This window comes from Fusarium vanettenii, assembly GCF_000151355.1.
Source record: "Fusarium vanettenii 77-13-4 chromosome 8 genomic scaffold NECHAsca_17_chr8_1_0, whole genome shotgun sequence".
Lineage (NCBI taxonomy): Eukaryota > Fungi > Ascomycota > Sordariomycetes > Hypocreales > Nectriaceae > Fusarium > Fusarium vanettenii.
Genome location: NW_003315868.1, coordinates 63,963 through 87,022, shown reverse-complemented (window position 1 = coordinate 87,022; position 23,060 = coordinate 63,963). Strand labels below are relative to the sequence as shown.

The 23,060-nt window shown below is 50.1% G+C and overlaps 11 protein-coding genes across 11 annotated transcripts; 6 read left to right on the top strand and 5 right to left on the bottom strand.

Annotated features, from left to right (window-relative positions):
- Positions 1-912: 912 nt before the first annotated feature.
- On the top strand, positions 913-3,014 carry NECHADRAFT_45940 (uncharacterized protein; the record flags this gene model as incomplete). The annotated part of the gene is made up of 5 exons (XM_003046983.1): positions 913-1,189; positions 1,264-1,438; positions 1,524-1,685; positions 1,735-1,916; positions 2,011-3,014. 5 exons carry the CDS (start codon positions 913-915, stop codon positions 3,012-3,014), a joined length of 1,800 nt encoding a protein of 599 aa, XP_003047029.1.
- A 362-nt stretch (positions 3,015-3,376) lies between these two features.
- On the bottom strand, positions 3,377-4,138 carry NECHADRAFT_83260 (uncharacterized protein; the record flags this gene model as incomplete). Its single annotated transcript, XM_003046808.1, has 2 exons — positions 3,377-4,033; positions 4,103-4,138. The coding sequence occupies 2 exons, from the start codon at positions 4,136-4,138 to the stop codon at positions 3,377-3,379; spliced, it is 693 nt and encodes a 230-aa protein (XP_003046854.1).
- Positions 4,139-4,639: 501 nt separating this feature from the next.
- Positions 4,640-6,437, top strand: NECHADRAFT_46257 (uncharacterized protein; the record flags this gene model as incomplete). Its single annotated transcript, XM_003046982.1, has 5 exons — positions 4,640-4,862; positions 4,940-5,289; positions 5,361-5,972; positions 6,029-6,160; positions 6,252-6,437. The coding sequence occupies 5 exons, from the start codon at positions 4,640-4,642 to the stop codon at positions 6,435-6,437; spliced, it is 1,503 nt and encodes a 500-aa protein (XP_003047028.1).
- A 564-nt stretch (positions 6,438-7,001) lies between these two features.
- On the bottom strand, positions 7,002-8,206 carry NECHADRAFT_83258 (uncharacterized protein; the record flags this gene model as incomplete). The annotated part of the gene is made up of 5 exons (XM_003046807.1): positions 7,002-7,321; positions 7,393-7,681; positions 7,738-7,803; positions 7,902-8,056; positions 8,107-8,206. 5 exons carry the CDS (start codon positions 8,204-8,206, stop codon positions 7,002-7,004), a joined length of 930 nt encoding a protein of 309 aa, XP_003046853.1.
- A 497-nt stretch (positions 8,207-8,703) lies between these two features.
- Positions 8,704-9,668, top strand: NECHADRAFT_83257 (uncharacterized protein; the record flags this gene model as incomplete). Its single annotated transcript, XM_003046981.1, has 2 exons — positions 8,704-9,593; positions 9,638-9,668. 2 exons carry the CDS (start codon positions 8,704-8,706, stop codon positions 9,666-9,668), a joined length of 921 nt encoding a protein of 306 aa, XP_003047027.1.
- A 129-nt stretch (positions 9,669-9,797) lies between these two features.
- On the bottom strand, positions 9,798-10,645 carry NECHADRAFT_95211 (uncharacterized protein; the record flags this gene model as incomplete). The annotated part of the gene is made up of 2 exons (XM_003046806.1): positions 9,798-10,060; positions 10,108-10,645. The coding sequence occupies 2 exons, from the start codon at positions 10,643-10,645 to the stop codon at positions 9,798-9,800; spliced, it is 801 nt and encodes a 266-aa protein (XP_003046852.1).
- Positions 10,646-10,973: 328 nt separating this feature from the next.
- Positions 10,974-12,382, top strand: NECHADRAFT_95210 (uncharacterized protein; the record flags this gene model as incomplete). Its single annotated transcript, XM_003046980.1, has 5 exons — positions 10,974-11,132; positions 11,182-11,672; positions 11,721-12,117; positions 12,165-12,270; positions 12,321-12,382. 5 exons carry the CDS (start codon positions 10,974-10,976, stop codon positions 12,380-12,382), a joined length of 1,215 nt encoding a protein of 404 aa, XP_003047026.1.
- An 876-nt stretch (positions 12,383-13,258) lies between these two features.
- NECHADRAFT_95209 (uncharacterized protein) lies at positions 13,259-14,620 on the top strand (the record flags this gene model as incomplete). The annotated part of the gene is made up of 1 exon (XM_003046979.1): positions 13,259-14,620. One exon carries the CDS (start codon positions 13,259-13,261, stop codon positions 14,618-14,620), a length of 1,362 nt encoding a protein of 453 aa, XP_003047025.1.
- A 372-nt stretch (positions 14,621-14,992) lies between these two features.
- On the bottom strand, positions 14,993-17,302 carry NECHADRAFT_83253 (uncharacterized protein; the record flags this gene model as incomplete). The annotated part of the gene is made up of 4 exons (XM_003046805.1): positions 14,993-15,622; positions 15,716-16,020; positions 16,083-16,939; positions 17,223-17,302. 4 exons carry the CDS (start codon positions 17,300-17,302, stop codon positions 14,993-14,995), a joined length of 1,872 nt encoding a protein of 623 aa, XP_003046851.1.
- A 1,028-nt stretch (positions 17,303-18,330) lies between these two features.
- NECHADRAFT_45920 (uncharacterized protein) lies at positions 18,331-20,266 on the bottom strand (the record flags this gene model as incomplete). The annotated part of the gene is made up of 3 exons (XM_003046804.1): positions 18,331-18,389; positions 18,438-20,138; positions 20,194-20,266. The coding sequence occupies 3 exons, from the start codon at positions 20,264-20,266 to the stop codon at positions 18,331-18,333; spliced, it is 1,833 nt and encodes a 610-aa protein (XP_003046850.1).
- A 1,129-nt stretch (positions 20,267-21,395) lies between these two features.
- On the top strand, positions 21,396-22,640 carry NECHADRAFT_46345 (uncharacterized protein; the record flags this gene model as incomplete). The annotated part of the gene is made up of 3 exons (XM_003046978.1): positions 21,396-21,925; positions 21,987-22,552; positions 22,603-22,640. The coding sequence occupies 3 exons, from the start codon at positions 21,396-21,398 to the stop codon at positions 22,638-22,640; spliced, it is 1,134 nt and encodes a 377-aa protein (XP_003047024.1).
- Between the last annotated feature and the right edge of the window lie 420 nt (positions 22,641-23,060).

Below are 23,060 nucleotides of genomic sequence, written 5' to 3'. Positions count from 1 at the left end.
GTTCTGTGACTTTCATTAACAAGGTTGAGTACCGCATCGTGCATAGAGTTCAGGTCTTCTGGCTCAGTCATTTCATTGAGAGCCGGGCTTCAACTACAAACAAGAACATGATAGTGTATATAGAGTTCAATGCAACATCTTTTATCCTTAACTAATTCTATGCCCCCCCCCTCCTGGCTTCATGACACGATTCCTTCTTAGCAGTTAAGCTCCCCCTACTCCATCATCTCCATCCTCCCAACACCATGAACTATAATATGACAAAGATCTACGAGTTTAATAGAGGAAGAGAATTTTGTGAATAAAATGAAAGCTATTACTTGTAAGTCTCAAGGAATTCTGAGAACTGCCGGCTTTGACCTTTCACACAACGGTAGCTAGTAAGATAAAGCTGCAGATATCGCTCAATAATAGAGGCCACAAATTGGGCGTACAGCGTTTGTTTTCGTTATCTAGCCTCGGCTTTCTCCAGTGAGAGAGGCCTCACGGCTTCTCAGATCAAGTATCCGGATCTCGAAGAGCCCGTAAATGGAGACATTTGATGTGATATGATTCACTTGATGCCGAAGGGCCAATCGGAACTGTGAATTCCCCCCAGTATTTGCACCCGTGCCGCGGGCCCACCCCGCGCTCGGTACCCCCCGTCGGGAAGCCGTTCGGGGCCAGGAGTCAGCCACACTGCTCAGCTCTATGTTGTTGACAGGTCGGGGCAACCATGGCACCACACGAGAAGAGTGCCAGGTGCAATGCACGACCACATCAAGCTAGTCAGGGTGGTGTTGCTTCTATAAAGATTTCCGGTGACTCTATTTAGCAAGACACTGGGACTGCTTTACTATGTAGTACATCTTCACCATACCCGCCCGTTTGACTTTCTCACGTCTATCGATTTCCGCTGACTATTTGCTCACGATGACTGTTATCCCGTCGCTCCCAGCTGAGATACACCGGACGGACTCGCTGAATGGAGGCCATGTCCATATCAGCAATGACCTTGACGATGTGCCGATCGAGAACTTCCGCCCTCTTCGCGTCGTCGTGATTGGGGCTGGTTTTTCGGGTATAAATGCTGCTATCAGAATCCCGCAGCGACTGAAGAATGTTGACCTCAGCATCTACGAGAAGAACCCCGATATTGGAGGAACTTGGTACGAGAATCGGTATCCTGGTTGTGCTTGTGATGTTCCAGGTGAGTACTTGTAGCTGGTGGACAACATTCATTAGTCTATTTGCAACACGGACAACCATGCTGATCAGGCCCAGCACACTCGTACCAATACTCCTACAACCCCAACCGAGATTGGAGCGGCTTTTACGCTTCCGCAGAAGAGATCCACGGATATCTCAAGTCAATTGCAAAGACTTACTCTGCAGAACGATTCATCAAATGCAATCATCGGGTTCTGGGATGCAAGTGGCTGGCTGATGAAGGAAAATGGTGAGACACCTTCCTTCAACCAGGCATTGACGCCTCCACCAGTAGTGAGATCGCCGAGAAGCTTGACTGACAGAAGCTCGCACAGGCATATCACAGTATGCGAAACAATTAGTCAGCGAACCTTCGTTGACAAGGCCGACGTCGTCATCAGTGCTAGAGGCAACTTGAACGACATTCAATGGCCAGACATCGAGGGGCTGCAAACCTTTCAAGGAAAGCTGATGCATTCCGCAACATGGGACAAAGAGTCAGTAAATCACCAGCTTCTGCTCATCATGGTTGTTCTAATAATGTAGTGTTGATTTGACTGGCAAGACGATTGGCTTGATTGGCGCCGGAAGCAGCGCTATTCAGATCCTCCCACACTTGCAGAAGGCGCCACAGGCCCAAGTGAAGACGTTTATCAGAAGCAAGACGTGGATCAGCCGCCCATTTGGGATCGAGTCGATGGAGAAGTTAGGTATGGAGAGTACGAAGTGTATGTTGCCCACTACCTGTTCTTAGTCCTTGCTGCCTTATTAGCTAAAGTGTATCATGAAAAAAGCTGTTTGGCTGATATATTTTCTTTGTAGTCTCGAAAGAACAGAGAGAGCGACTTCTCAATGACGATGAATACTACCACGAATTCCGCAAACAGGTTGAACGCGATGCCAATGCGGTTCATTTCCTGACTCTCCGCGACTCTAAGATGCAGCACGAAACTAGGAAGCTCGTCGAAGCCGATATGCGTCAGAGGCTAGGCAAGGCCCCAGAGCTCGCAGATTTGATCCTGCCCAGTTTTGCGGTCGGGTGCCGAAGGCTTACCCCAGGGGTCGGCTATCTAGAAGCTCTGCAGGAGCCCAACGTTCAGGTCATCAGCACAAGGATTGAACGGGTCACGCCGACAGGGCTCCAGCTTGTGGATCAAACACATGTGGATCTGGATGTCTTGATCTGCGCTACAGGCTTCAAGACGGCCAAGGCACCACCGTTCCCCATCCTTGGCCGCGGTTCGGTAGATATGGGGATGCGGTTCGAGCCATACCCCGAGACCTATCTCAGCGTTGCAATGGATGGGTATCCAAACTTCTTTATGATACTGGGTCCGAATTCACTTGTTGGCACTGGGAGCCAGACCATGATCCTTGAAGCTGAGCTGGATTACACCATTCGATGCATCCGCAAACTGCAAAGGGATAATATCCAGGCAATGGAAGCCAAGCGAGAGCGGGTCAAAGAGTTCTCGGACTACATTGACAAATATTTCCCTCAGACGGTCTACCTTGACGACTGTAGTAGCTGGTACCGCAACGAAAATGGTAGGGGAGGTCGGATAACGGGTTTGTGGCCGGGCAGCGCTCTTCATGCCATTGAGACGTTTCGATCGCCTCGCTGGGAGGATTATGAGTACGAATATATGAAGGATGAGTCCGGAAAGCCTGTCAGCCAGTTGAAGTGGCTTGGAAATGGCTGGACCTATGCCCAGCGACACGGCGGCGACTTGGCTCCTTATCTGAAGCTAGAGTTCCTTGATACTCCGGCACAGCCTCTGCCCGAGGAGACAGCCAAGTACAGCATCTGGCCATTTACTTATTAGCCAGATCAGTGGTCACTTCCGGGTCAGGTTGCTCAATTGATATGACATAGCAAGGTAACTATAGGTTTAGCTAGGTGGCCTTATCTTTTAAGAGACACAACTATTCTAACAAGCTCGCCTATGATAATCCAGGCCTACTCTTACCCCTTGAGTCGCTGGGCAATCTCCTTAATTAGATCTTTTACTTGCTCGTCGCCCATGGTCTTAACGCCAAGGACATCATTATCACACTTTTCAAACCGTCCCGAGAAGCCAGGTGTCGAGTTCGAGTAGCGGATGAAGTCTCCGATGACCTTCATACTCCGGTCGCCATTGCTCCACTGCTGCAACGCCTCCTCCAGCACCTTTTCCATGTTAACCCTCTATGTCTGCCAACCATCGTCACCCAGGGCCTCCTTGGCGAGCTCTGCAAGCTCCTTTTGACTCTTCTGGATGTTATAGACATAGCATGTCTTGTTCACCGTCTCGTCCGTACGAAGAAGTGCATTGACAGTGGCCTTCCCAGCTACAGGCAGAAGAGTCCACGGAATCACAATTTCACCGTCGTTCATGAGGTTGATCTCCTTGTTGGCAAGGTCAATAAACATGAAGCCGTTGTTGAGGTTCCAGTCAAGGAAGGCTCCCGTAGAAAGGATTGTAAAAGTAATCTTCTCCTCGCGGCCCAGCTTTTGTATGTATTCGTGCACCGTCCGTTTGCCCTGAAATAGCGGCAGAGCCCGGGTTTTGACGTCATTGGGGTCTGATGTGAACTCGGACGGCACGAAATGGTAGATCTGACTGGCTAGCGATGCTTCGATGAGGTTAAGGCTGACCCGGGGGTTTGGGCCGACGGTTGCATCAATAACTGCATCCTGGCCCTTGACCGCCTCGGCTAGGGAGTCGACAGACGTGAAGTCGACCACCTTGGCCGTAATTCCGTCGGGAAATGCCGACGCTTGCTCACGGAGAAGAACGGTGATGTTGAAGACGTTCGCCTCGATGAGGGCTTTCAGGATGTTTGATCCGACGTTTCCATTGGGCTAGTTAGTATTGCAAGTGGCTGGTTAGCGGTGGTGTGGCGCAAAGCCGAGTGACCGTTTCAAACTTACGCCCGCAAGAGCCACGTTCTTGATTTGTCTCGCCATTTTGTTCTGAACCGAAGTGAAGTGATGATGTGTTCTTGTTGTTTTGCCTGGAGAAGTTCAGCTGGTGTTGAAGCGAGATGGGGTCATGATTTGAATTGTCCGTAACGGACATTGCCATTGCCCGAGGAGCGAGCATGCAACTCGTCGTAATGAATAATGCCGGTGGACTCATCCATTTCCGAGGATCCACTGCGAGCCCCGTTGTGGCCCCGTCGGGAGAGACCTTGGTAGCTCCCCCTCCCGACAAGATCGTCGTGGGGTGGATGAGTTGCGAATAAGGATGTTACAGTAAACGTCATTTTCATATTGGATACAACGTAGTCTTTATCCAGCCTGTCAGAGCGGCATTATATAAGACAGTTCGTGGTTCATATGCGGGTTCCCGGTGGCATAAGAAGGGCTCGTGGCTGATGTTGCCAGTGCAAATATTCCATTCTCCGCACCCATTAGTTCTTATTCTCCTTCACTTGCAACATGTTGATCGATGCTATTCGACTCAAGATGTGGGAGCTGTATAGCAGCCGCAGCTTATCCGACCTTAACAACCTTCTGCTTCTTGGGCAGATCTGCTACACCATCGTCTGGCTGTTCCATGCATTCTTCCTATCCAGCCTACGAAAGCTCCCCGGGCCCTTTCTCGCGAGGCTAACAAGGCTTTGGGAAGTCCGCAAGGTTACCACCGGGGACATCCACGACATCATGATTGATCTACATGAAACACATGGTAAGCCTTCCCCGTCAACAATGAGTTTGGGCCCTGGACCACAGTTGAAACCGGTACTGAATCCATTTTTTGACTAGGCCCGATTGTGCGGATAGCGCCTAATCGATACGACTTTAATACCCCGGAAGCCGTTAAGATCATCTATCGCATAGGCAACGCTTTTCACAAGTCACACTTTTACGACCCTTTTGGATCGCCGCAATTTAAAAACCTACTCAACGAATTAGATAACAGCCGCCATGCGGCCATGCGGAGACAGCTCGCATCGCTCTATACTATGTCGACTCTGATGTCATATGAAAGTGCCGTGGATGGCCAGACACTTATCCTCAGAGAGAAGCTTCTCAAATTTTGCGATCAAGGGGAGGTCATTGACGTGCCCCAGTTCCTCCAATTCTATGCATTTGACGTTATTGGAGTTATTACGGTAAGCCATCCTTTCACTTGAGGAACTCATGTCTATAAGCTTGTGTCCTTACGCTGAAACCGGTCTGTTAGGTCGGCGAGTCAATGGGCATGATGGAATCCAATACAGATATGCACGGTGCCTGCCGAGACCTTGATGCCATTTGGCGGTATGCAGCGGTTGTGGGACTTTTGCCCAGTCTGCATCCTTGGGTCGTACGAATTTCCAGCTTTCTTCGCTTGCGGGGGGTATCGGACGGCCTGGACTCGTTTGTGGATGCGCAGATACGTCAATATAAGGAAAAGCAAGGATCGCCAGATGCCAACACAAACGAGGACACTACCTTTCTTAGCGCCATGCTTAAGCTAGAAAGACAAGGCAAGGCCACCGAGGCCGAGACTCGGCTCTGCCTATCCATGAATATTGGTGCGGGCTCCGATACGACAGCCATTAGCCTCAGCTCTATCATCTACTACGTATATACTAACCCGCGTACGTTACGCCATCTCCGCGAGGAGCTCGAGAGGGCTACCAGGGAGGGAAGGTTGTCAGACCCCATTAAGTTCCAAGAAGCCCAGGAACTACCATACTTGCAAGCCGTTATCAAGGAAGCGCTCCGACTTCATCCGGGAGTGGGCACGCAGTTAACACGTATCGTGCCAAAAGGTGGTGTGGTCATTGAAGGCCAGTACTTCCCTGAAGGAGTAGGTTCAAGCTCACAACCCACTGATGAGTGCGACAGTTTCACTAACCCAAGCAGGTTGAGGTGGGCGTCAACGCGTACGCTCTGTACCACAACCAGGATGTTTTTGGCAAGAACGCAAGCTCGTTTCAACCCGAGCGTTGGCTGGAGTCTGAGAGCGAAGGCATCAGGATTGCAGGGTCATTTGCGGTATGTACATCCGGCACTTGTTGTTTGACACTTCACGACTTGCGGTGTGGTGCACAGATGTTGGCTGACATCCTCCACTCTTCTCTTGTAGTTCGGAGCGGGCCCACGATCCTGCATAGGCAAGAACATCAGCATCTTGGAAATGTCCAAAGCGATACCCCAAATAGTCCAACATTTCGATATTGAGCTTGAGCCAAGAGACAAGCCGTGGGACAACGAATGCTGGTGGTTTGTCAAGCCCCAGTACAAGGCTCGTATCAGACGCAGGACCTCGTGAAAGCGGCAAAGTTCTAGTCGCCGTCAGCGTGTTGCAGACATGACGAGGGATGCTTTAGATTTAACGGCCAAAATGACTAGGCACAAGGTCTTATGGGGAGTCACTTGGAGTACATCTCATGAACACTAGCTAGCATTAGCGGTTCCATAGGATAAAGATGAGCAAACCGTGATTAAATTTTGCATACCAGCTCCGATACCGACGCATTTTTTAACGTGTATTCAGCTCAATATTGATATTAACTCTTGACTGGTCAGCATGGTCCGCGTATTTCGCTTGGCTTACCTGAAAAGGCCACTTGAAGTGATAAGGTGACCCGGCGATACATATCGAGGGAAAGAAAGATGGGCTGGGCAATAGCAAAACAAATTCTTAGCAGTCAAATAATATTAATAGCTGAAACCATTGCATCACAATTCTTTTCGTCGACTCTTCGTTTGTGGCACGTCTCAGTTTCATTTCAGGACTTCAGACAGGGCTAGCGAGAGGGGGCATCCACTATTTCATTCATCGTAGAAGCTTAGAAAGTGGCATAGTACCCATCAATTTCGATCAAAGTAGTAACTAGAAGCCGGGAAACGTGAACGGCTCCTCGGGTTCTCTATCTACTGCACCCTCCTCCCGCTCCAGCTCTCCAAGCATCCGAACGTGCAACGAGTGCAGCAGCGGATCTGACTTCAACAGTTCCCCCTGCGAGAGTACATCTTCAAGATCCTGCTCTACGTCAAAGTATTTACCTTTGAGGACGTCTTTCGCTATGCCTGTAGCAAGTGCCACAGACGCCATGCCGGCCAGATACGGCGACCCGGTGAACTTCTTCTTCCATTCCACGAAGCGAGCACCGACAAATGGATACTCGGCAAGAGAGGGATCTCTCTGGCCATCTGTCATAGACATTAGCGTTTGGACTGCCTGTGGGCATGGGGAGATGCCATCTGACCTGCTGTCGTCATACCCGAGCGTATCGCGCCAGGATGGATGGAATAAAGCTGGATGTCGGATGATGGGGCAACTTCGTCAACTTCAGCCTGGAGAGCGCTAGTCAACCTCAAGAGAGCTGCTTTGCTGGTAGAGTAGCTGATGTTGAATGGTACGTTTATAGTACCCGCCCTCGAAGCAAGATTGATTACGCATCCGCGGCCCCTCTCGATAAAGCTGGGCAGGATCAGGCGCATCAGCATAAATGGGCCATTCAAGTTGATTGCCATGTCTCGAAAGAACAGCGAAGGGTCTTGCTTGTGGAACTATAGGCTTTCGTATTAGTCTTGGTCATGTAGGCAAGACGGACGACGGCACATACCACGCGGACTCCAACAACGCCAGCCCCGTTAATGAGAACGTCGACATTGCCAACCGTAGTGGTAACCTATTTCCACATGTTATCTTAAGCTCCCCTGGGCAATATCGAGTCTTGATACAACATGCCTCTTTCACTAGCCCTTCGCAGTCATTTGGAGCGCCTACATCGCGCTTAGAGTAATGCACCCCGGCGGCACCAAGTTTGATGAGCTTCTCCTTCACAGAGTCTGGCAGAGAATCCTTTATGTCCGACAGAAAGAGAGTAGCACCAGCTGTGGCAAAACATTCTGCTATGGCGCCTGCGATAGTGCCGACGGCACCTGAAGGAAGCGTCAATATGAAACCCAGATCCTACAGTGCTGAGACGTACCAGTGATAAGTACTACCTGTCCTTGGAGAGAGTTTCTGAACTTGGCAGGATGAAGAAATGGATAAATCTCATTGTGGATACGAGGCGCTTGTTTGGACATGTTGAGATAATAGTGTCAGTTTAGTTACAGGTATAGAACCGTGGCGGCAATTGGTGCAAACAGGTCCTTGATCCGTGGGTTATATCTTGGGATAGCTTGCTTGTCTTGTTAGACTGGCTTCCCGATGGCCCTGAGTCGTCGGCAGCCCAAGAACCATTGGTAATGAGCTCATCGCTAGTTCGGGGCCACTCCCACAATTGCACGTCGCCCACAGATCCCGATGCCGTCCTCATACCCACCCTGGCTTCCAGATCTCTGACGTTGGTGCCTAGAGTCAAGGAGAGTTGGGGCCCTGCCAGGTCCCGCAGCCCAGGTCAGGAATTACCCGAGGCCCCCACCGGAATACAAGACTGCCTCCGAGAAACACAAGATAAAGTATGTTCTACCGCTGGTGATACAATGCATATCACAGAGTCCCTAGTTCTCCTTTAAATTTCTTTCTCTTCCGTTTTTGCCAATAGAGCTCCTGTTTTCAGCACCAAAAGCCTCCCGTCACCATGGGTACTCTCAACAAAGCTATCTACGTTGGACCCGACAACGGTCTTTCCGTCAGGGATATACTCGCAGAGTATGAACCTGGCCAAAACCAGGCTCTCGTTCAAGTACATTACTCCGGCGTCAATCCTGCGGATGTTAAGCATGGTGTCTTGCTTGGATTGAATGACTACGTCTGCGGGTACGAATTCAGTGGAGAGGTGCTTAAAGCCGGGCCCAACTTCCGCTACGCTGTAAGCGAATACATTTACGGCTCGAAAAGGGTGGGTTTTGGGTCCGAGTTTGGTGCACACCAGGGACGCCTGCTTGTGGAGGGCAACACGCTTATCGCCAAGCGCCCGCCCTCTCTCCCAAGCCACGACGCAGCAGCCATGTCCGTGGTCCTTCGCACAGCTGCCGATGCGTTGTTCAATGTAATGAAGATCCCCTTCAAGCCACTGGTCGATGGTGAACAGGGGGCACAGGGTGGTATTCTGATCTGGGGGGGCGGCAGCGCAGTCGGCTCCGCAGCCATCCAGCTCGCAAAGTCGGCCGGACTGAGTCCTATTATCACTACAGCATCGTCTCGAAATCATGGGGCCCTGAAAAGCATGGGAGCTACTCATTGCTTTGACTACTCAGACGATGACGTCGTCGCCAAGATCCAGGCTGTTCTCGATGCCCAGAGCCAACCTCTGGTTTACGTTTTCGACACCGTGGGATCGACTGGGGAATCCGCCTCGTGGAGGCACTGCGAAGCCCTGCATTGCTCACCAGAAATGATTTGTGTTGCGACTGTCCCCATAGTGGGCTCAAAGTACAAGTGGCAGTGGTGCGTTGCAGCTCGCGGCTGGGACTTGCCCATGCCTCCTCCCATAGGCTTCACGCCGGCGAGTGCAGAGTATGAGTCACGGTTAGTCAACATAGTTGATTGGGCAGCTGTCAACTATGGATCAGGATTCCGTGTCCCCAATATAACCGTCATTAATGATGCCAGGAAGGCAATCGAGGCCATCCGCTTATCGGGAGAGGGTCAAGTTAAATTCCAGAAGTTTGTTATACAACATCCTCTTAAGGATCAGGACGGAAGTGCTTAGCTAAATGGGATTATTCTATTCTAAGATCGCGCTGCTTGCAGCTCTGTTCTATACCAATTCTGAATGGCGCGAACATCGTAGCCCAATGCTACGGTATTAAAAGCTTCCAAATGCTTCTTCGCTGAAGCCCCATCATTCGATAACCGGCCAACCCATTTGCCATGCTTCTTGGCAGCATTGACGATCTTTTCAATCGCCTCCACGAACTCAGGCTCATCTCCTTTGGCTGGGACATAACCGAGAACTGACAGGGCTAGATCATTAGGCCCGATGAATAGCATGTCTTATTCTGTTAGACGACTGGATAGCATGAGGAGGGTGAGTTCTTACCGACTCCGGACACTGCACATATGGCATCAACGTTCTCAACACCCAGTTTAGACTCGATTTGTAGACAAGTAATGAGAGTCTCGTTGGCTGTCTTCATATATGTTGGGATGTCAATACCAAGTGCGAATCCAGGAAATGTTGAACCCTGCCCCCTTATACCCTGAGGAGGAAACTTGGCATTCTGAACTACAGCCCTGGCGTCGTCAACAGTATTGATCATGGGAACGACAATACCGTGAGCGCCGGCGTCCAGGGCGCGTTTGATTAGATCTGCATGGGTCATCCTGATACGAACGAGCGGAGAGACGCCTTGGGAAGAGATGGCAGTGATTGAGTTGTGCATGGCATCGTCGCTTATGTGTCCATGCTCACAGTCAATGATGATGCCATCCAGGTTGGTTGAGGCTACTAATTGAGCCGTACGAGAGGAGGGAAGTCCAAGAAAGGTCATTATTGGCCCTGAATTGGCGCGGAGGGCATTTAGGAGGCGCAATTGCGGGTTGTGAACGGTGGTTGTGAGGGGTGATTGGTAGTCCATCTTGAGTGTTGAGCAACGCTGGATTAGACAGAATTACAGGAAACAATGTGCGTGTTTGATAAATCACTTGCGCAAGCCGCTGGCTAATAAATAACTAGTACAAACCGGCTGTTCTTGGTCTGCTTTACCGCTCGGCATCTTGCTCAAGGCCGAGCCGAGAACCGGCGTCCTGCTGGTGGCCGAGCTCCATACCTACTTTTCCCTGCCCAGCTCGGCCTCGAGAATTCGCAATAATGGCCGTTTCCCTCTATAAGTGCCCTGCACATCTCTTGTCTCAATACGACCTTGCATCTGTGTATAGCCTGCCACCCATTCATCAGTCGCAGATATGTCGTACCTCGACAAGCTTCCCCCTATCCAGCCCGACCCGGCCTTTTCCCTCGTAGCCGCGTACGAAGCGGACACATGCGAGAAAAAGGTTGATTTGTGTCCGGGGTTTTACCGCGACGAGAACGCAAAGCCGTGGATTCTACCATCGGTCGTACAGGTGCGGTGCTGACTGATAATCCGAACTGGAACCAGGCTGACTGTTGTAGGCCAAGGAGCGAATACACGGGAACCCCATCCTCAACCATGAGCATCTACCCCTGAGTGGCCATCCAGGCTTGATTCGAGGCGCTCAGGAGTTGGCTTTTGGCAAAACTCGAGACCTAAAGCGCGTCGCCTCAATCCAAACCGTTTCTGGCACAGGGGCTAACCACATTGCCGCCCTGTTTCTCTCGACCAGGCTGAAGCCCAAGACGGTGTGGATCTCTAATCCGAGTTGGATCAACCACACGGAGATTTGGAAGCTCGCCGGCCCAGATGTTCAACAGCGATTCTACCCATACTTTGATGCGGAAAAATCCAAGGTTGACTTTGAAGGGATGACAGAAACCCTTCGCAAGGATGCCCGGAAAGGAGATGTAGTCATACTTCATGCGTGCGCACACAATCCGACAGGGGCAGATCTTACAGAGAGCCAATGGAAAATTGTTGCCAAAATCTGCAAAAAGATTGGGCTGTTTGCCGTGTTTGATATGGCGTAGTAAGTCCTTCAAATATCCATGTCTGATTGACTGCTAACCCTTCACAGCCAAGGTTTTGCTTCCGGAAACCTGGAACAAGATGCTTTTGCGATAACTCACTTTTACGACAGCTTTGATATGGAATTTGCTATTGCGCAGTCCTTTTCGAAGAACTTTGGCTTGTACAGTGAGAGAATAGGGGTTCTCCATGTTGTCGCTCTAGACGCCAAAGCCGCAGCAAATACGACGCTATTACTCACTCAGGTTTCGCGGGCTGAGATTACCTCTTGTCCTTCCTATGGTGCCAGGATAGTGGCTGAGATTCTTGGAAATCCAATTCTTTTCAAGCAGTGGCTTGAGGATTTGGTAGAAATGAGTGAACGCATGAAGAGGATGCGATTGAGTTTGTATCAAGGACTTGAGCGCAGAAAGGTGCGGGGATCTTGGAATCACCTCCTTTCAGATGTAAGTCTGACTATGCAGAAGATTTTGCAGTGCGCTAACGTTTGAAGATTGGAATGTTCTCAATGACGGGACTTTCTCGCGCTCAAGTTGTAGAGTTGAGAGAGAAGCATCATATCTATCTCCTTCCGTCGGGAAGGTTGTCTGTGACTGGATGTAAGTATTTTGCTTTATATTTATGGTTCTAGTTCCTGATGTTTTCCTAGTGACAAGCAACAATGTGGAGAGCGTTGCTGCCGCATTGCATGATATTCTGGGTTCAGAATAAGCAAAGTTAAGGTCTAGAACTACAAGTCTTGTATGGCACTTGGGCAGTGGATTAAAGGTAGTTTAGTAGGAGTAAATGCAGAGTAAAAATGACTAAAATATCTCGTCTGTGTAGTACTGGAGAAACCTGACCCTAATGTCTCTGAAGGTTGATGGTTCTAAGCGTGCGAAACTTGATGCAGTCAGGTTTCTCAAATATCTCGGCGAGTTTGGCTGCGGCATTCCAGTCATACGAATGATTGATTTATTCATTTCGAGTACTTGAAATGTAGCGTTGTGAAGGTAGTCCAGGAGCCTTATCAACCAATAAATCCTTCCTGTTGCAGGAGTAAGTGAAATCCTTGGTTTAGTTGCTGGTGAAAGCAAATAGGCAAGGAGGTCATTCAACAGAAGTTAGGGGGATAAAACAATACAGATGCCTGAAAGCCACTGCGAGAAAAGCTGGGAGTTTCTCTTATAAGCATCGATTGAAGACATGTGGAATCATAGCTGTTGGAAAGAATCCCCGTCGTCGCATGAAACATCATGGTAGCTGGATGTTTGAATGGAGGGAATTGTAGCAGAATGGCTACTCAACTCGGCCTACGGCTTTGGTAAGTAGCCGTTTAAAATTTCGCCTGCGATAAACTGAGCGGCGAGTTATGGTGCTCGCCGGGAATGCAAGTGGAACTTTCGGCCAAGTCTAGTTGTCAACGCCGATCCAATCGGCCACTTGCTTTTGACCGACCTGAACTATTCGGCTATGTTCCATTGCCCGATACAGGAACCATCTCATGTGTTTCGTTTGACATATAAGCTGATGATAGGTTGTAAACATTTGCCCTTCTATGCCTTATCATCTCTAATTTCAACAAACATACGATTCTCCTCGTCCACAATGACAGCCAGCACTCTCGACCGTCTTTCTGCGCTGGACACCAACACGGTGTCTGATGCGCTAGACTTTCTTGGCCTCCCTGGAGCCACTTATGGTCTTCGTCCCCTTTGGGACTGTCCCAAGATTGTCGGTCGCGCCAGCACCATCAAAGTTGGACCCAAGACTGAGGGCAGCCAACCTACTGTGCATCTGATCACGCCCGTGATTGACGCAGTAACAACCGATGACCGTGTACTCGTCATTGCCGGCGGCACCGAGGGTATCTCATGTTGGGGAGACATTATTGCCAACGCAGCCAAAGCCAAGAAGATTCGTGGTTCTGTCATTGATGGAATGAGTCGTGACATCGATGGTAGCCGGGACATTGGTTACCCTGTTTTTGGTCGTGGGGTTACCATGATCAGTGCTCGAAATCGACTCATCCAAATTGACTCTGGAACCGAGGTTGAGATGCGAGGCATCAAGGTGAAGCAAGACGATTATGTTATCGCTGATAATTGCGGAACCGTCTTTGTGCCTGCCGACCGTATCGAGGAGGTGCTGGATCTGGGAGAACGCATTGATCGTCGTCAGACCAACATGCTTCAAGAAGTCCGAGCTGGCCGTTCAGTGGCAGAGGTCATGCATGATAAGCAATTCCATTCCATTGCGTCCAAGGGTCAGACAAATAACGACACGCCCAAGGGAAACCCCAAGCAACCCGACCCTGAGGATCAAGAACTTGTCGCCTTGTTTGCCGATTCTGATACCCCTGGAGTCTCGGATGCCCTCGACAAGCTTGGCATTCCAGGACAGGCCTTCAAGATCATGCCCCTGACCAACTACCAAAAAACCACGGTTGGGCCAGCTTTCACTGTGCGTTACGTGCCCGCCAGCAACCCCCCTGGAAGTGTGGGCGATTTCATCGACGATGTGGCTCCTGGAGATTTCGTTGTGATTGACAACGGAGGCCGCACTGACTGCACGGTCTGGGGAGATATTATGACCCAATACGCCGGCCTACGAGGCATTGCGGGAACTGTCATTGATGGTGTGTGTCGCGATGTCGATCGTGCCATCAGCGACAACTACCCGGTATTTACGGCCGGACGATGGATGCGTACAGGCAAAGACCGAGTTCAAGTTGGGGGAGTTAATGAGTCTATTGGCGTGGGAAACGTGAGAGTGAGTCCTCGCGATATTGTGGTGGCTGATGCGAATGGTGTTGTTATCGTGCCTCGGGACAGGGCTCGTGAGGTGGCTGCCCTTGCAAAGACAATTGAGAAGAGTGAGGAGGGTATCAGATCAATGATATCTCAAGGGTCCACAATTGCTGAGGCAAGAGAGAAGCTTGGTTACCACACGCTGCAGCGAAAGGGGTAATGCAGCAACGGAGAAAAGGGGCTTAGATGGGAGACATTCATTTGAGCAGTGGTTCCTCCTCTGTTTCTCAAAAGACATCTTTTCGCTACTTGTAGACCTTTGCCCGCTCTTCGTGCGCAATTTTGTGATCAAAGGCCCCTGGGAGATCTTGGTTTAACCCCTATTCGCCGCTTTCCTTATCATAGACAGATAGAGTGCCTGGTAAAGGATGAAGGAACACTTATCTATAGAATGCTAGCGTTGAGACCCAATTGCCAGTCAGTCATCAGTCGGGTTGATTGCAGACGACGCCTTACGGTCACACTAGGGATACCTTACAGGGAGCAGGGGCGAAAGGTAAAATCAGGCTATAAAATTCATATTCCTCGAAAACTAATCATGGCTAGGCAACTGTTCCTCCCAACATAATTGTTGGAGGGCATTTTCGTATATCCAATCATCAAGAAACGATAGATCAAGAGGTAAATCGTCCACAAACTGAAGGCCGTGGTCGTCATATGAGCTGGTCACCGTTAGGGTCTGGTCACTGAACGTCAATTGGGAAGCCTGGACTGAAGGTTGTGGTCCAGAGTTCTCGGATGAAAGTAGGGAGCCACCAATTGAATGCAATCTCTCCAAAGTAGATCGAATCTCCTTAATATGAGAGTAAAACTCCATGGCGGCGAAATGGCCGTTCTGTTCCAGTTGCTGAAGAAAGCCTGCTGCAAGGTTGAACTCATCGTTGTCGTTCTGCGAAGTTTCTCGACCTAAAGCTCCAGCTATTGCAAGAATGACGGCAGCGGAGAAGAGATGTTGGACATAAGAGTAATTGAAGACGTGAAAGTCGCCGTTCACCCAGTACTGTGACAGTAATTGGTAGGATTGTCTGGCAGAGTGAATGCAAGCATCAGCAATCTCTAATGTATGGCTAGGAAGACTGCTGTCGGATGTCGCCGTGGTGCTTCCTTCGATGTGACGACGGAATACAAAGAGCAGGACTGGTCTCGTTGCTAGGATCAATAACTAGAACAGTCAGCAAATAACAATACATAAAAATTTCAAAGACAGGGATCTGGGTATGCATCAGTGGAAGAGAATAGGCTCAAGGGCAGTTACCTGGTTGAATGTGAGTTGCAGAGGGGACGTGGTAGGCTGAGAGTACATGTCACTGTCACTCCCACTAGTAAAATCATGCTTCATGTGTCCGGGAAGCTGGTCTCTCCACTGACTAAGCTCCTCTCGAATCCTTTCCACCCGCTGAAGGAATGTCCCACGTTGAGGTGTACGGACATAGAGTGATCTGGAGATGTTGCCTGCGATTTTAGCAAGTCGCACCACGGCCATAAAATGGACATGATCACCAAAGTCTCCCAAGTTGAGAGTTGAGTTCGTCGATGGCATGTCAACCGAGATATCATCATCTGATATCAGAAGTGGTAGGCCAATCTTTGATGATAGGAACCTGTCAAGGATGTAGACTGACCACCAGACTCGAACACGGTGCTCCCTCGGGTCGGGATCTGGAACATAGGCATGCCCGATGTTGACATGGAGCCCCATGATGGTCGCAAGCCGCAAGGCAGAGCCCACAAATGTGCAGGCTGAGTGCCGGCGATTCGTTTCGAGGGAGTATACAGCCAAAAGCACGAGTCAGCGAGGAGATTGGCTGGGAAAGGCTTAGGGCTCACCAGAAGCAGCAGAGTCTCGATAACCTCTAGTTGAGGCCTCTCGTTGATGATACGAATGGTGTCACTGGCAACCGCAAAGTAAGCCAAGCCGGGGAAGTTGTTGTTCAAATTTAGGCATTTGCTTGATCGGAGTTCGCCGATGGCGAATAACGCCCACATCTTGGCGGCAGAGGCTGAGCTGGTCCCTTGGCCGGAATGGTCGAAACCACCTGTGCTCAAAGCGAGCACCTCGCTTCGTCGAACGATATGGTAATTGTGCCTTAGAAACTGGAGTGCTGTCTCGATCAAGAGTCTGGCGCAAGGGGGTGAAGGCCATGGCGGGTTGGTGGCCGCGAGACCACGGATAGCATCATCAGAAGCAAACTGAGTGCGAGGGATATGACTTGGCGCTTTGGAAGAGGAAGCAAACTGTCGAAAGCGAGTGGCAAACGCGGCGTCAGCAATTTCACCAATCCAGATGGGTGTGTCGGAACTCCTGGTGTGAGCAAACCAGTCACTCTCCTCTAGGATCTGGTTCTGAGCAGCATCTTCGTCATCGTTCGGCATCGGGTCATGATGAGACGGGGGCGGTGTAGATTTGACGGGAGGTGACTCGGGCGGGGGTAAACGGGCACGCAGTTCTGCATTCTCCTGAAGAATCCGGTCGAGGAAACTTGGTGATGTTAGCGGAGTTCTAGATGCATTTTCACTACTTAACCTAGGTGAATGACAAAGAACACCGATGGGAGTGGATATAGGAGGGAACTGCCGAACAGATGAGATTACCTTTGGTGGACTCTAACTTGACGATCTCGCGTTGGGTAGACGCATTCGGATTCGTGAGTGCAGTTGTTACATGGTTTACGTCCTGAACATCGAACCTTGCGGGCATGACATGGGCGACAGCTGGTCAATGGAGTCAGCTTGATGCGGGTCTTGTCGTTGTGCAATCTTACGCAATAGATTTTTTCTGAGGCAAGGATGGGGTGGCTGAATGAAGCCATCGCTCGCTGCTAGAACCAGAAGATCGCGGCATTGTGCAGCTGGCCGAGAGGATGCAGAAGGATAGAGAGCAGAGTTGAGAAGAGGAGACGGGAATGAGAGGTGCAGGGGCATTGGAGGTATTACCGAGTTAGGCTTAGGTCTCCATGCAAAGAAACTATTTTATAGAGTGCTATTTACATTGGAGCTGAACACCAGTTTGTTCTCTGGTGGGATTTCTATTACCCACGAGATGTCTTTGTATAGCTTATTAAATCGTCTTTAAGACCCAGACATAAGTGCAGCTCTTTTAATTATTCAAGAAGAAACATCTTTTTAATAAAACACGTCTCTGACCTGTTTTGGTTTAAGTAGCTTCAGTTCACACAGGCTTCGGCAAAAAACAAGACGCCGAGACTTGCATCCACTTGGCAGAACTACGGCGTAATAACAATACCCCCGAACTTATTTTATGCCGATTCAAAAAATAGCCGACTAATCCTCTGCTTCTATAGATGACTTACTATCGGCAAAGTACGGAATCATTAGCAATCCCGAGCTCCTTTTGCCAGTTTGGCTGGTATTAGTCTACAAATGGAGATATACAGTACGGCCTTCGTAGTCTGAGGATATCGAAAGGTCAGGCCTCGACTGCGACGGAACTAAGCAGCATAGCAACTCTTCTGTTTAAGATATTCAACAGGCATAACAAATCCAGGCCTAGAGACAAGCCCTGAAACCTTTATACAGCGAGGTAGTGCTATAAGAACTAGTCTGATTATTAGCACCGGAAAGGCCCTTTCCCAACCAGGTCCTGATATTTAAAGCATACACTCTCACATCTTAGGACAGAAGGACAAAGGTTAAGGTTTCTTCCTTCAATGCTCTTGGCTTGATACGAGGATAGACTGCCAGAGGACCATAAAAACACCCCCAATCGCTATTTGACGTCCGAGTAAATGAACCCAACCCCTACCCGTTTTTCAGTAGCAATTCCCGAGCCATCATGTTAGATCTAAAGTGTAGGCGCATCCGTAAACACATATCCTCCCGGCCCCTCATCCTCAACCCATATGTCCAGGCTCAGCCATGGACGCCACTCGTCCGCTCACGGATGAGCTCTCTTCGATGTTTCTCTTGTTCTAAACACCCGTTAGTGGGGTCTTAAGATGAATGGATGGATGCCTTACCTTCATCATATGCAATGAACTCATCTAGCCCTCCCCCTGATTTGACGGTGGGAAACACGCAGACCTTCTTGTCTGTTATCACCTCAAGAAGGGCCGGTCCCTCGGAATGAACCAGCCAGTCCAAACCCTCTACCAACTCCTTTGGGTCTGATACTCGCCGAGCTTGCACATGCATCGCCTCTGAAAGCGTCACAAAGTCTGGGTTGACTTGATGTGTGTGCGCGTAGCGATCTTGGTAGTAGATGTTCTGAAGCTGCGTCACCATGCCTTGCTCCTCGTTGTTGAGCAACAACACTTTGACGCCGACATTGAACTGCGCCGCCGTGGACAGCTCAGATAATGTCATGCTGAATGAGGCGTCGCCGTCAATATCTATGACTAGAGCTTCCGGATCTGCCATCTTGGCACCAATCGCGGCTGGAAGCCCAAAGCCCATAGTGCCGAGGCCACCAGATGTAATCATAGAGCGAGGTTTCCACCACCGTAAATGGTGAGCCGCCCACATCTGATGTTGCCCGACACCAGTGGTGACATACATGTCTTGTTTCCGATGTGCGACAAGCTTATTCAGCTCCTCGATGACGACCTGCGGCTGGATGAGGCCTTGACGGGACTCGCGGTCGAAGCTGGATAGGGGCCATCTCTTCTTCCACTGATCAATTTGCTGCAGCCAGTCTTTTCGCTTCTCGCTCTCTGGTGCACAGTGATCGAGTAACGGCAATAGTCGCTTTAGATTGGCCCCAACGTCGCCCTCTACGGCCTCGGTAGCTTGCACAACCTTGTTGATGTTTTTCGGTACCATCTCAAAATGAACGATACCTCCTCTTCCTTCTTTTTCCGCAGCGTAAGCAGCAGGGGCAAATTTAGAAACGTTCATGGTGACTCGATCATCAAAACGCGCACCTAGGGCCAGGATGAGATCGGCATGTTGAATCGACATGTTGGCGTATGCTGTTCCATGTAGGCCCAGCATGTGAAGGGCCTTGTCGTCGAGTTCATCGAATGCGCCAAGGCCTTGCAGTGACGTTGTGACAGGGATAGAACACCGGTCGGCCAATTGCTTCAGCAGTTCTGGACCACCTTCTGAGAGAATGACGCCTTGCCCAGCGTAAATGATTGGCTTGCGAGCAAGATTGATTAGACGAGCAACGCGTTTGAGGTCAATCTCAAGCTCATAATCCCTTGCCATTGCCGCCATCTGATGTCGGATCGATCTTGACGGCACATGGGCCTTCGCAGCCACCGCCCGTTGCAACATGCCGACAGTCACATCTTGTGGCAGATCAACCAGAACAGGTCCAGGTCTCCCTGTGGTAGCAATCTCAAAAGCCTCATTAATCCGCTGGGGCAATTCGTCAACGTGCTTAACCATCACGTTCCACTTGGTACAAGCTCGCGTTATGCCTATCGTGTCGGCTTCCTGGAAGGCGTCGCTACCAAGAGAGGTCGTTCGGACTTGTCCTGAAAAGACGACCAGCGGCGTACCATCAGAGAGCGCATCCTGCATCGGAGTCACCATGTTGGTGGCTCCCGGACCTGATGTGACCAGCACAACACCGGGCTTGCCGGACGCTCTAGCATAGCCCTGAGCCATATGTCCAGCTCCTTGTTCATGTTTGGGCAGGATGAACTTGAAATAGTCGGACTGGTAGATTGCATCAAAAACAGGGAGAATGGCTCCTCCGGGGTATCCAACTATGCCTGTTAGTGGCAGGCCCAGGAAAACACTTGAGACTGGAGGTTGACTCACAAATACACTCAACGTTGTGTCTTTTCATCATCTCGTGGAATATTTGCGCTCCAGACATTCCAATGAATCTGAGGTTCATGGTTAGCTGTAACACAGGAGAGCCTTCCATCCCTTGTGTTACTTACGAGTCATCCAGAGAGTCGACATGGTGTTCGGTTGGGGGATGGTAGAATTGGGGGATTGCTTGTGCCGTTGCTTCGGAAGCCAAGGCTCGCTTACTCTCAAACGACTGGGCTCAGAGTTAGCAGTGAGTCTTGCACACTTTTTCCAATCTCTAGGTTTGATGATTAGAGTGGCATACCCGTCTTTCGCGCTTGTTTGAGCTCCTGGTACTGCTTGTTTGAGTCGTAATTGTGCGCATCCGAAGAAGGCATTTCGAGGGCCAAGCGGTTGGCGAGCGCGCCGCCACTCTAGACCAACGGCCAGGGATCATTGCGGAAACAGTACTCTATGTCTGTGGGCGACGTGAAGCGGCCAATGAACAGCGGAATTGCCGACTGAAGCGTCAATGTGAATATGAGAGTTGTAGGTCAGAAGACTGAATGCACTCGGCAAAATGAAAATGGACTCGAAAAATGTCACTCTCCAGGAGAGCTTGCTAGTAACAGGCTCATAAACTTCCTCTCTTCCGGAGCCGGGGCAGTCCTAGAAAGGGATGGTGAGTCAACTAAGATTCTCGGGGCATAAACATCTCCCCGAGATAATGACAGCCACTAGTCGGCCCCAATAACACAGACGAGCCTTCAGACTAATCTCACGGGTGGGTCACTGTTCGCCTCAGATGCAATCTTAACCCCATGTCATCTCCGGAGTGTGCACACTCTCCCCGGCTTGTCATTTACGCCCTATCTACATCTACAGCTCATGTTATCTGTAAATCTACAACCGATAATCGGCCCAACATACCAAGGCTGCCACGAAAGCAGATGACTCGGGGTTTGGAATTAGTACCGTCGGTAACCATCACGAACCGGGCACAGAGGTAATTCGGAGACACCTTCATGTCCGATTACTTGGACCGAGGATGAAAAAATGCAGGATGGTGACAGGGAATCTAATCAACAGTATGGATATAGGGTACTCTTACAAGGCCGCTCGCCACGGGCTTGGTAAACCATCCAAGCTCCTTAATGTTTTCTTGTGCAAATTGATCTTGACCAATATTCACTTTCAACATGGCTTCAATCTCTGGAGCGTCTCGAAGCAAGATGGGCTTTAATCACGTCCGCCGCTTTGCTTCCCAGGCTGCCAAACCACGAAGACTCAATGTTCCCATCGATTTTGCAAAGACTCCTCTACTGCATCACAACCGAGAAACCCTTTCCCAAACCCCGGGCATTCCGACCGACGGTCCCTCTACACGCAAGAACTTGTTCCAATCCGTCAACGACGCGTTGCGTACTGCCCTGGGCGCATCTAACAAGGTTCTTTGCTTCGGCGAGGATGTGGCCTTTGGAGGTGTCTTTCGTTGCACATCTGGTCTGCAGAATGACTTTGGGCCACATCGCGTTTTCAACACTCCAATTACCGAGCAGGGTATTGTTGGTGCAGCCATTGGTGCCGCTGCAGAGGGCATGAAGCCTGTGGTTGAGATTCAATTTGCCGACTACGTCTTTCCAGCCTTTGACCAGATCGTCAACGAGGCAGCCAAGTTTCGATATCGTGAAGGTAAAACAGGTGGCAACGTTGGCGGTCTCGTTATCCGCATGCCTTGTGGTGGCGTTGGTCACGGCGCGCTGTAAGTCTAGCTTGAAGATTGGCGATATCTCGGCCCCAGATCTGACTCCGAGTTTTATCAGCTACCACACGCAATCGCCTGAGTCTCTATTTGGCCACGTCCCCGGATTCAGAGTCGTAATGCCTCGATCCCCATCGCAAGCGAAGGGTTTGCTTCTTTCAGCGATTCTCGAATCCAAAGATCCCATTATCTTCATGGAACCCAAGATCCTGTATCGAGCCGCGGTCGAAGAAGTTCCTGACGAGTCGTACACCTTGCCTATTAGCAAAGCCGAGGTTGTTAAGCCCGGAAATGATGTCACAATCATCTCGTACGGACGGCCATTGTACACTTGCATGGCAGCTATTGAGGCTGCCGAGCGAGACCGTCCTGGACTAAGCATCGAGCTCATTGATCTGCGAACCATTTTCCCGTGGGACCGACAGACAATCCTCGACAGCGTTGCCAAGACAGGGCGTGCTCTGGTAGTCCACGAGAGTATGGTGAACTTTGGAGTCGGCTCTGAGATTGCAGCTACGATACAGGAACATAATCTACTAAAAATGAAGGCACCCGTGAAGAGAGTGGCGGGATGGACAACACACACAGGGCTAGCTTACGAGAAATATATCTTCCCAGATGTTGCCAGTAAGTTGTCCCTCTTTCTCTGCTATGCTTGCACTAACAAAACCTCGCAGGGGTATATGATGCAATTCTAGAGAGTAACGATTATTAGAGTAAGCCATCAGGTGGGATTAATGTGAAGCGGGAAGTAGGCCAGGCTGCGAGTGGTATTGATAGCTGTTACGACCTTTTGGGCTTTTGAAAATGCGTACGATTCATAGCTATAGCTTGTAAATGTCAGATTATTTATTCACCATTTTTTACATGACGTGCACTGATCGCCTGCGGCCTGAGTGTGAACCTCTCGACACATCTGCAATGCTTGTCCTCAACACCCCAAGTTTGCGGCCGGACAGGGACTACAACGAATCATTCATTCGGACAACTGCCAATAGAGCTTTATGCGAATATGTTAGGAGGGTTTACAAGTTTACTGTCAGCTTAGGTAGATTAGATGCAAGTAAAAGCCTGCAAAGACGACACAGTGAAAAAATTGATATTGATGCATTCGTCCGTGAAACAAGGCTAATTG